The sequence below is a fragment of the Xenopus laevis genome, chromosome 7S (assembly GCF_017654675.1).
Source record: "Xenopus laevis strain J_2021 chromosome 7S, Xenopus_laevis_v10.1, whole genome shotgun sequence".
Lineage (NCBI taxonomy): Eukaryota > Metazoa > Chordata > Amphibia > Anura > Pipidae > Xenopus > Xenopus laevis.
In genome coordinates, this window is record NC_054384.1 from 84,290,324 (window position 1) to 84,303,245 (window position 12,922).

Sequence of the window (12,922 nt, forward strand, 5' to 3'; positions counted from 1 at the left end):
TTTCAAAATGAATCAGTTAATAGTGCTGCTCCAGCAGAATTCTGCACTGAAATCCATTTCTCAAAAGAGCAAACAGATTTTTTTATATTCAATTTTGAAATCTGACATGGGGCTAGATATATTGTCAATTTCCCAGCTGCCCCTGGTCATGTGACTTGTGCTCTGATAAACTTCAATCACTCTTTACTGTTGTACTGCAAGTTGGAGTGATATCACCCCCCCTTCCACGGAACCCATACCTGAATGAACATTTCCAGCAAACCATCGGAACTTATCGGGTCTAGGGTCTTCCTTACAGTGCCACTAGCAATCCATTTGAGCACATGAAGATACTGACATCAATGAAATAAAACGGGTACCGTTAGCTTGTAGAAATAATACTGCTTGTATTTTATATAAAAACATGTTGTTTAAAGTAAATTCTAAAGGCATTTGGGAATCTATACATAAAAGCACCAGAAAGTATTGGAATAATGAACAAAAAAAAAAAAAAAATTGTACTCATATTGAATGCTGCATTTCCTGCAATTCCAAGATTGCCAATGGGAATCTGATATCCAACCTGAGCACTTCAGCTACTGAACTACAACTCCCAGCTTCCCTGATACAGTCAAACACCTGAGGGTGCCAAGGTTGTGACATCAGTGGTTCAGTACAATAGATAAGGTGGACTTTCACAGACCACATGGTAATACTATTACAAAATTGTCTGCTGTAAATATTTCTTTTCAAATCGATGCAAGTTTATCATCCATTTTCATTTTCACTATGAACTGAAAAGGCATTAACACGATGGTTTAAATATGCAAGTCACAATGAGTCATTATCATATTCCATTCTCTTGTTTATAGTAAATAAAACACTGCTTAGAATAATATTTATAATAATAATAATAATAATAATAATATGAATATCAATCCTCTTAGGGATCAGACAATATGTAGCTAATATGTGCTTTTTTTCTCATTGATTTGCCCAACCTGGGAGTCATGGTCTGACAATATTAAAAAAGCCATTCTCTAGAGTCAAGAAATGCCTAAGGCACATGAATGCAGAATTATCAGATTATCTTTTTCTTCATCCCTGAATGAGTTAATACCACTTGTGTTGACGCACACTGAAGAGATCCACGATGCTGACTGGAGACAGGACAGAGTTTGGCAATAAGTAAGATGACTGCTAGGGGGAAGAACAAGTCACTGCTGTTTGCAGCCCTCCTTCTTGTCTTTGGGTTTGCTGCGCCCTAGTTTCTCCGGCTGGCGCTTCGTCGGTGGTATAAAGACTGGCTCTGTGCCATCATCCATGAAGTCGTAGAAACCGTCTACTGGGATTGGGTTGGCCTGCACCGATACTGGAAATTTTGAATCAAAAAGAGAAAATAAAAAATAGTGCAATGTCTGCAATGATGGGATGGAAGTCTGAGGATGCAAGGAGAGGAGTAATAAGAAACATTTGGGCATACTCTGCACATGTAGATGCCAATGCAACACTTTGATTTTCTGTTCACAGCAGCACGTGTACAAACAGCTGATTAAATAAATGTACAAATCAGGGGCGTAACTATAGAGGAAGCAGACCCTGCGGCTGCAGGGGGGCCCAGGAGCTATAGGGGCTCCATGAGGCCCTAATTCATATACAATTTCAATAAATATTGGAGAAACAAGTCAACCTCTAAACATTTTAGGGGCCTGAAAAATAATTTGCTGTGGGGCCCAGTAATATCTAGTTACTCCACTGGTACAAATGGCAATCAAACTAAACAGGAGTCACAACACTGTATTGCATGGGTTCTTTGCACCTTGTTGGATGCACAATTCTACTGGTAGTCCCAGATTCAGATCCTCCTAATCCCCATAAACACAGCAGGATATGGGTAGCCAATCACAGTCCTGCCCGCACATCGGCAAATGTGTACTGCAGCTCCCCGTCACATCTACCTAGCTCATGATTGGCTGGCATCCTTCAACATGCTGAGTGCCACTGGCTCATCTGAACAGGCTGAGAAAGGAGCCAATGAAGTGGAGCAGCGACTGCAAATTTTAACTGTTAAAAGTCACATCCATCTCTTTTTACAAGTGTATAATGCAATGGAAAATACTGTCGACACTGTTTGAAACTATACGGCTCATATTCCAAGTGCGGCAGGGTACAAAGTGCAAAAAACAGGTATGGTGAGAGAGGGGTATTTACACTGTGGGACTTTTCCTTGAACGAGGTGGTGGTTATAAAAGTAAATCTGATAATGCTGTTTAATTATATAGGAGGAAAACTACACTGTATCCTGCAGATCAGCTACAAAAAACAGAATAGTATGACTTGACAATGGAACCAAGGTGCTTTCCATAAGGAGATGACACACATTGATATATTGTATGTCCTACCAGTGAAGTCAACATGTGCAAACTCACTAGACAGATTCCAAGCAGAATTGGCATTGACAGATTGACAGTAAAGACAGGAGAGTTGTCTTAGGGCAGTCACAGACCCGGACTGGCAATTTGTGTGTTCTGGCAAATGCCAGAGGGGTTGCTATAAGGTGCCATAGAAAGTCAGTATTTAGTGGGCTGGTGGGGTCTGTTTGGGCCTCTGTATGGGCTGATTGGGCCTCTGTGTACCTGAAATGCCAGGGCCTATTTTAATTCTCAGTCCGGGCCTGGGGCAGTGGTCCTCAACTAGTAGCTTGTGAGCAATACATTGCTCTCCACTCCCATTGATGTTGCTCCCAGTGGCCACATAGTAAGTGCCCATTTCTAAATTCCTGGTTTCAATTAAAGTTTTGGAGGGATAAAGACACATGTTTTCTCCTGCAGGCTAGCTGTCCACATGGAGCTATCAATTAGCCTATCACAGCCCTTATTTGGCATCCTCAAGGAATTTTTTTTCTTCCTTGTGTGACTCCCCAACAGTTTTTACATTCAAGAGTGGCTCATAGATAAAAAAGGTTGGGAACCCCTGTCTTAAGGAATAGTGGGACAGTGGGTTCTGTCTCATGGACAGTTCCAGTGTATATATGGGAAAAAAGATCATCTGCCTTTCATATTTTTTCCATATAGGATTTCCATAGCCCCCACAGCCTTTATTTTAAAAAACTGTCTTTAATATAAGTATAAATCAAACCAATATAATATCAAACCAATCAGCAACCCCCCGCATCATTGCACCCAGGGGCCGCTTCTGCCTACCCCTAGTTCCGTCCCTGCTTCTGAAGCTTATTACAATGTGATATTTATGCAGCCTTTAGTTACACAATTTAGGTAATAACCACATCATAGTAAGAAACATTTCATTAGTTAGTATGTACAAAGGGTTAACTGTAAAACTGTGTCAATGCCTGCCAGACTTGAATCTGGAGGTGGAGAGATTAATACAGGAATAGTGGGCTACACAGAAGACAGAATTATACTCCCTAGGCCTCTTATCTCTCCTTAAACATACCTTAGATAAAGCACCTTCCCAGAACAGTGTAAAACAGGCTGTTTCATATTATTGCTCAAGGCTAACGCTTAAGCCAAAATCTATTGAGGTCAAAATACAGAACTATAACAAGACAGCTATGTAAAATGTGTAAGAATCTGTATTTTATATAGAACTCTACAGAGTCTTTTCACATGAATATTCAAATTGCCCAGGTTTGTTCCTTGTTGTGCCTCACTGAGGGTGAGAATCAATGGTTGAGCTCTAGTGGCCTGATGTGCAAATGGGGTAATCGGTCTGTTCAACTTGATGGCCTGAATTTGGTAACACACGCTGATCTGATCAGGTCCAAATATTTGAAGACATAGGACCTCTTGCCCTGACAATAATTTAAAAGCTTCTGTGGAGTTGGCTCAGCCTGGAAGTCCATTATTTAAGTAACATATATATATTATAGTTTTTTGTCTTTTTGCAAATTACCCCAATTTATCTGTTTATGCTCACCTAGGTGGTGCCATCTATTCTCTGTTTGGCTTCTGCACACTAATATTACTTATGATAGGGTGTACTTTAGCACATATGACATAAAGAAGGTAAATAAAGTATCATCAGATTCAAAGCCATGTCATACAACACCACTGTTTTCAAAATAAAACTGTTTTTCAAAATAAAAATATATTGCTAATTTAATATCTTGGCGTTACCGACCTTGAGAACATTCTGTAAAAACATCATTATTTAATTCCCTTTTTGATTTGAATGTCGGATCGAGTTCTTCCGCAATATTCCTGGGTGAGCTGAGCCTGCAATATACAAAGAATAAGCAAATGACTAGTTGGTAACTTAACAACTGACAATTCTTTGCAAAAACTCTGCTCTCCTAGTGTATCTAGAACAACACTGTTCATCCAAATCTTGCACTATCTGTCCTACAAGCTGACACATGGGGAACAACGTTTGCCCCAAGTCTACTAACCCTACTACTAATAAATGCGTCTAGAAATGCTATATTTTATATACGGTACTTTAACTTACTGCACCAGTCTAAAGATTCCTTCAAAGTTGTGCACAGTAGCTCGCCATCTTGGATTTTGTTGATCTTTTGAGTGTCACTGACATGGATATGCTCTGGGCACTTTTTATGCCCTCTGCAATGTTTACTAAGCTGCCATGTGATGAGAATCTGAATTACTAATTATCTTTTTTTTTTACTTTTATATTTTATATATTCTATCAATTGTGAATCAGAAAAAAAGATGGGGAGCTACTGGGTGCATTTTCTAGGGCACAGATTTTTCCTGCTAAAGGGCGGTGGTTGCCTTGGGCTGGTACAGAACCAAATATAAGAATGTGCATAATTTCTAGGCTATGTCTTTGTTAAGTTTTAGTTCTCCTTTAAATAGTTTTTACTGTACCAACCAAGATAGTGCAGCCCAAAGATCCATGCATTTAAAGCTTCCCATCTTAGTTTCCTTGTGGTTTGAATCATGTTCATGCTCAGCAGATCTGGGGAAAAGCACCCAAGGTGTGTGCCCTTTTTGGCAAACACAAGCACCCGTCTGGGGTCCAAGGTAAAGATTATATTCCCAATTTGGCACCTGACAGTGAATTATGTTTTCCTTGTAAGCAGGAGAACCCTCTGCCTGTCATCTTCACTATAATCTGTTTACAGGAGGAACTGTATAATATCTGCATTTGGCATAAAGAATGATGATTTATTATGTATTTTGCATGTAAAGACAGTAAGTAACAAAAAGGAACAAAGCTGCTGCACTATTTGCCTGCTATAGTAAGTACCATACACAATATCTGCAGTCAAACACTGTGTCAGGTTGTATCTGCCCTTTAATATTTACTGTGCAAAAGCTAAAGAAAGTGGCAGCATTAAAGGCCGCAACCCTGAAAGGTAGGTGTACAGACTAATTTCCATTGTTTTGCCAAACCTCTGTCTAATAAGAGTATTCATTATATGATTATTTGGCAGTCAAATTCAAGAGAAATGTATGCCGACTGAGCACTACTATGCAAGATTTCCACTGGGGCTCACTACTTGCTACTAATACACAGAGCTCACATTGTGTGGGCACAACAGCAGCGATATTTTTAGACTAAAAAGTGAAACACTAGTTTGCAAATCACTGTGAACAAGGAACATTTTAAAGGTTCAGCAGCCTATTACATAACAAATTAAAAAATGCATTTATATAAAAATATTAAGCATTTCCCACCCAGTGACTGCACTACAGTTCTCAGCATCCCGGATAAAGGAGTTAAAGGAGTTCACGGAGTCCACTTTTCTGATTCCATGATCAGTTTTTTTTTTATATAATTGTAGGAATCAGTTCTAGGGGCTGCAGGAGTGCAGAGGACCCTGGGCAAAAGGTTTTGGGAGAACTAAAACGATTTTGCCGTTGTATGTTGAAAGCACACAAAGAATTTCTGAGAAATTTGAGAAAGCCATAAAAAGACAAAAGGAGTGGTACGTACATTTATTAGCACAGTTACTACTGCGCTCCAATGTAGTAACCCTTAGAATGAGCAAACTGTATATCTTTATATAGATGCTGTGTCTTATAATGATATTTAGACATTTCCAAAGATGAGCTTATGTACATTGCTACCCAGCCTACACTTAGCCACAGCTTTATGTCTAATGGTGAGGTCAATCCATAAATAGAATAAGCACCGCTACCACAAAGACCAGACAGGAAACAATGAGAGTATATATATATATATATATATATATATATATATATATATATATATATATATATATATATATATATATATATATATATGTGGAAGGGCTGTGGCACACTCTTACTGGAGTAGAGACCCAGGTGCTTGTCAGAAAGAAATTGTATAATCATGTAGAAAGCTGACGCTTTATCAAGATAAAGGTCCATGTGAGGACCGAAACGTCGATCCAATAAATATGTTTCTTTTTTTAAAAAAATCCCAGTGTGCGTCAGCTTTCTACATGATTATATATACATATATATATATATATACTGTAGTAGTTTCATGCAGCATAACAAATGGATCTGCACTCCTTTTGGCGTGAAAACAAATCTGTTTTATTTACAATGCATATCCAATGTTTCAGCCCACAGAAATATCTAGGAGATCCTATTCTAAGCAAATCTCACCCAAACTGGATTTGGCCTTGGCTTCTCCTACGGACATCAGTATAATATATCTATATTTATACAGTTATGGGACCTGTTATCCAGAATGCTTGGGACCTGGGGTATTCTGGCCAATGGATCTTTCCGTAATTTGGATTTTCATACCTTAAGTCTACTAGAAAATCATGTAAACATTTAATAAACCTAATAGTCTGATTTTGCTTCCAGTAAGGATAAATTATATCTTAGTTTGGATCAAGTACAAGCTACTGTTTTATTATTACAGAGAAAAAGGAAATCATTTATAAAAATTTGGATTATTTGGATAAAATGGAGTCTATGGGAGACGGCCTTTCCATAATTCTGAGCTTTCTGGAAAATAGGTTTCCAAAACGAATGCCAAACCTGTATTTATAGAATTCGTTTACTCCAAGTAACTGGCTTATATCTTCAGTGACCTAAATGGTTCAGAACTGATATGACCAATGGAATTTTAATGGCTTATGCTGTTCAGATAAATAAAATAGTTTATGACTCATGAAAGCACTTGTAGGTGACAAAGAATCATGAGACTTTTACAGGTGGAAAAAAAAAAATCTTAATTAATGGTGAACAATCTGAAACCAACTGAACTGAAACAAAGTGTTTGAAGGTGAACAACCCCTTTAAATGTCTCACTTGTAAAAGCATGAGGTGTCACTGGAAATAAATGAGCATTACTTAGTCTGGTCGGCGCTTCCTTCCGTTCTTGAGCTGTTCATTCTTTCTGGGGTGCGACATTCGGCAGGAGAAGACAGGCCCTCTGAATCCAGTCGTCCTTGGCTACAGGAAGGCACTTCATTCTAATGGGATAGGACAGATGCAATTTTTTTCAGCCATGTTCCAGCATGGGGAAATAAGCTTGTGGGAGACTTTTAAATTGTGCTCAGCTCAACTATGAGATATACAGCAGTTGAAATACATAAACAACTTACAGTAGATATACAATACTTTTGGCAGTGCAGATACTCAATGCAGGAGTAACAGGAAACAGTTATAATCTGTCTCAGCCCTGATAGAAGCAACTACCAGTAGCAATTATTATGTCAATAAAACAAAAAAAGAGCTGGGGTTAAGCTAGTGGGCTTTGCACCTAGAGGTTACATGAGAATCAGGGAGTACACCTGCCACATCTTTGGAAACAGCAGGAACGCAAAAAAGTTTTAAAATAAATGCAGGATAATTGGAGCAAAACTTTACCAGGATGACACTAAGATGTGGCTGTAGGACTGCTGTGGGTCTTGGTAGAACAGTTACAGGTTTTGATTCTTCCTGAAGGAAATTCCACTTTATTCTTGTAAATGACGTAATACAAAGTAAGACACGTTCCCATAGATATATATCATAGACTTCGAGGGTTATTTACTAAACCCGGAATGCAAAAATCACAAAAATTTTTCTCCGGAATTTATTAAACCCTGAGGATGGAAAAGTCTGAATCAGAAAATCCGGCCTCTCAGACCTGTCGAGGTTGCATATAAGTCAATGGGAGAAGTCCCAATGATTTTTTGATGTGCGCTGGGTTTCATGAGTTTTCAGCTGAAATTTCCGAAGAAATCTTGAAATTCGTGAAAACTGGATGAAAAAATCCGGAAAAAAACGGATTTTCGGGAAAATGTAATAATAAATAAGCGTAAAAAACCTGAGTGGATTCGATCAGAGTTTGTAGCAGAAAATATTGAGATAAATTCGGACTTTGATAAATAACCCCCTTAATGATGGAGCTCCATGCATAATTAATTTAGGGATGCACCGAATCCAGGATTCGGTTCGAGATTCTGCCTTTTTCAGCAGGATTCAGCCGAATCCTTCTGCCAGGCCGAACCAAATCCAAATTTGCATATGCAAATTAGGGACAGGGAGGGAAATTGCATGACTTTTTGTCACAAAACATGAAAGTAAAATATGTTTTCCCCTTCCCATCCCTAATTTGCATATGCAAATTAGGGTTCAGATTCGGTTCTGTATTTGGACGAATCTTTCGCGAAGGATTCGGGGGTTCGGCCGAATCCAAAATAGTGGATTCGGTGCATCCCTAAAAAAATTGTTAACTTATTGCATGCCTTAAAATAGAAGCTAGCAACTTCTTATAGGAGACCAGTTACATATTATAACTAAATACAGTAGTTCTTGGGAGCTGTATTTTAAAATAAATGTAAACCTAAGTGATTGCCATCTATCATTTTCCCCAGTAAGATCAGTTTGTATGGCAATCCCTGCAGGTAAAGCAGTGCACAAGCAAGCAGTCCAGCAAACAGCAACAACAACATAGGTGAAAATGTCCAACATTTGTAAATAGATCAGTGCTTATGGCAACAGAGAAAAGAAAAACAGAAAACCAAAATAGTGCAGTTTGTTTGGTTATTTGGACGGCACCCAGTGTTTAAAAATCTCTTTATAAGGTGTGCTTCCCCTTTAAATCTTCCACTGCTGTTGAAAGCATGCACAAGAAAGATCCCTTTATATCCAAGTAGTTGTATCCACCAAGTGGCTAAAATGCCTACTTACAAGTCAAAATGAAGGTATATTGCCTGTAGTATTAGCAGATCCTTCCTCTCCTTTTAGCTCAGTTCCACGAATCCCAATATAGAAAGATATAAATCCAAAATAGTAGAACACCATTTATTAAAAATATAATTTCAAAACAAGTTTGCACATATTTTTAATAAATGGTGTTATATACTATTTTGGATCTTTCTTGTGCATGCTTTCAACAGCAGTGGAAGATTTAAAGGGGAAGCACACCTTATAAAGAGATTTTTAAACACTGGGTGTCGTCCAAATAAACAAACAAACTGCACTATTTTGGTTTTCTGTTTTTCTTTTCTCTGTTGCCATAAGCACTGATCTATTTACAAACTTTGGAGATGTTTTTGGATACAGCTGAGAGACTGTGTGAAGATCGGCAGGAGAAAGTTAAAAGTCATTTTTTGTTTTTGTGTCTATTATAGGTGAAAATGTGTCTGTCTTCTCTTGCCACGAATATTGTTTTGTTTTGGCTTTCATGGGGATATACCTTAAGTGCTATACACCTCCTCTCAGAATAGCTACAGAGGCTGCTGTCATCATCACTCTCTCTTTGTAGATCCAGCTCTTCTGACCGTCTGTGAGCTTTTAGCTCCTGTCTCTGAATGTACTTGGCAATTTCCTAGAATGAAGCAAAGATGAAATGAATAACAACTCTGACATGGATATTTACAAATTATCTTTGTGGATTTTAGTGCATTATAAGGTTATTTTGTTTGGTAGTTTGCGTAAATAATGTTTTTCACCGTTGCCACATAACGTGTGTATTTATGGTACAGGTATAGGATCCCTTATCCGGAAACCCGATATCCAGAAAGCTCCGAATTACGGAATGGCTGTCTCCCATAGACTCCATTTTATCCAAATAATCCAAAATTTTAAAAATGATTCCCTTTTTCTCTGTAATAATAAAACAGTAGCTTGTACTTGATCCCAACTAAGATATAATTAATCCTTATTGGAAGCAAAACCAGCCTATTGGGTTTATTTAATGTTTAAATTAATTTCTAGTAGACTTAAGGCACGAAGACCCAAATTACAGAAAGATCCGTTATCCGGAAAACCCCAGGTCCCGAGCATTCTGGATAACAGGTCCCATACCTGTACAGTCAGAGAGGGAAAAACCAGTATGCTTACCTCATCCTGTGCAACCTGGGCAGCCCGAAAGTCTTCCTGCTGTTCCTGCAGTTTCTTTTTGGCCTATGAAAAATATCATTTTATTGATAAAATTATATCAGTGCAACATTTATTGTATAACACTTTCATGTATAGGAGCATTAGATAGCCTGGAACACTGGAGACTGTGACTTGTTCCAAGGAGCTGAAACTGGAATCTGAGGTACATTGGAGTGTCAGTAAAGCACAAGGAGCTTATTGGGTGCACAAATCTGTTCTGCATATCCTCATTAATACATAATTGAGTTGGAGATGCAATAACTGTGTCCACAAATACAGTGGTCCATTTTATCAAGAGCCAATTGTATCGGAGAAACTCATGCACAACACTCCATGCACACAATCTATTTCTTTTTTTTTTTTTAAACCATATTTTTATTGTTTTTTAATCACATTGAAAAACAAAGAAAAAAATATTAAGGAAATAACAAACAAATAGAAAAAAAGGCACAAAAAAATAATAAAATAAAAGGCAAACCAAAATGTTACTGTATATAACAGAAGATGCTTTGTGCATCCGTTATGTTTCAAAAAGTTGACACATCCATATGAGAGACACTCTACATTTCAGAATATCTTAAGAATGAATTGATATGGTTAAGGTTTGCAAGATTTATGTCTGCGACTTCATGTTCCCATTGTTGGGTATGTGCGTTGGTTCGGCACGGAGATTATTTACTAATAAGGCAAAACCTTGTACCCCTTGTTATAGTCCCTATTTCACCATTATCCCATATGATGTTGTAATTGGTCCTGATACGAGTCCCAGAGATACAAGTCTTCCATAAAAGGCATTGAGGTATCATGTAGAAGGGCAGTTAGATATTCAATTCTCCTTATTTGCTGTATTTTGTTCACTAATTCTGACGTTGTTAGAAGCTTTCCAGCAAGCTGCAATCAAACACCTTGTTCCCATTAATACGCTTTGAGCAAATTTTTGGGTGCGTTTACCAACGTTATCAAGTGGCAGGCCCAACAAGTGGGTTAATGGATCTTTCTCAATTGTAAGGCAAGTGTATGTCCTTGTCGTATCCCAGAGTGGTGTTATGATTGGACATGTCCAATAAATATGGAACAAAGTCACTGGGCTTTGATGGCATCGCCAGCAAGCAGCTGAAGTTTCTGGGAACAATTTATGCCGCAATGTGGGGGTAGGATACCATTCAAAAAGAACCTTATTTCTTTTTTAGGAGCACTACACATTAAAATGTTCCTGCTGCATTCTGCCTCTCACACAGTAGTACCTATGTTGGAATAGTTCTATAATATCTCTCTGTATAGCATTTTGGACTGTTTTAGTGGCTAAAATAAATGAAATATGGCCACTGCTATTCTTTCCTTTGTTATTAGCTCATAAAACAACAGGAGGGCTATAGTATGTTAAAAGAAAGATCATGGCCAACACCTTAAAGCAGTGATCCTCAACCAGTAGCTCGTGAGCAACATGTTGCTCTCCAAATCCTTGGATGTTGCTCTCAGTGGCCTCAAAGCAGGAGTTTTTTTTTTAATTCCAGGCTTGGAGGCAAGTTTTAGTTGCATAAAAACCAGGTGCTCTGCCAAACAGAGTCTCAATGTAGGTGTACAATCCACATATATCAAATTTATTTGGCACCCCAAAAACATTTTTCATGCTAGTGTTGCTCCCCAACTCCTTTATCTTCTGAATGTTGCTCAAGGCTTCAAAAGGTTGGGGATCCCTGCCTTAAAGTAATGGAAGTGCAGACGGAATTGCATACAAATGGGTGATATCTGATGCAAAACCCAGACATCTCAGACATGATTGGTACAAACTGTACTGCCATGAAAGCACTTACTATGCGTTTCTCCTCTTGCTCCTGTAATCGCCGAGCCAATTCTTCATCTTTCAGGAGCTGGTCAGGGTTCTGAACTTGCAACTCTGACATCTGCCACTCTAATGGTTCTATATCAAAGGTTGGCCTCGCTTCTTCACCTACCAAAAAGTCAGAGCATTAAACCCTCAAGGTTACATCTGAACAACCTGCAGTTTGAACCACCTAGCATTTACCATTAAAGCTCCATGAATTCAGGAATTTGTGTTATTATGGAAAACGGCAAGGCTCTAATTAATATGCCATAATTTAGGTTCACTGAAATTTGCCCCAGTAGTTAGTGTGTCTCATTCCCTCTAAGTAATGTTGGTTATTTGGACTTTGTGTGCTATAAGGCTGCTATATATAGCCCTAGGTCACATTAAAAGCTGTTCCATAAGAAACCTGAAGGTATATCTCCTCCAGACCACTGATGTATGGTATAGGGACTTCAGTGCACACTGGGGGGACCCAGAAGGTGTGTAGCATAGGGCTGTTGGACATAATAAGCAGCACATGAACCAAATTTAATACAAGTAAAGTTAGCTTGGTTATTCTTTTGGTACCTGATCTCAAAACGTTGTGCTGTGCTACTTAGAACTTCAGTACAAACTCACTCACAACTTAGCCAAGTTTCATTTACATTAATATGTCTGTAAATATCAAAATTTCTACTACATGGGTAAATCAATTCTAGTGATTCCTTAATAATCATCAAATTGCACTTCACTAGAGACAGAAGCTGATACCAAAAGCACATAAATCAAGTTATTTTTGCAGATTCATGCAGATAACTGGAGATTAGTGGTG

At 38.3% G+C, this 12,922-nt stretch overlaps 1 protein-coding gene across 3 annotated transcripts in view; it reads right to left on the reverse strand.

Annotated features, from left to right (window-relative positions):
- Positions 1–366: 366 nt before the first annotated feature.
- The window catches only part of XB5818699.S (provisional ortholog of coiled-coil domain containing 50 S homeolog), a 74,022-nt gene continuing 61,466 nt past the window's right edge, over positions 367–12,922 (reverse strand). Inside the window, exons 8-13 of one of the 3 annotated variants that reach the window (XM_018226932.2) lie at positions 12,098–12,234; positions 10,245–10,307; positions 9,598–9,729; positions 7,263–7,384; positions 4,123–4,217; positions 367–1,351 (exon numbers count right to left, since the gene is read on the reverse strand). In XM_018226932.2, the coding sequence (XP_018082421.1) occupies positions 1,197–1,351; positions 4,123–4,217; positions 7,263–7,384; positions 9,598–9,729; positions 10,245–10,307; positions 12,098–12,234 (704 nt within the window). In that variant the 3' untranslated portion in view covers positions 367–1,196. 3 annotated transcript variants of the gene reach the window in all.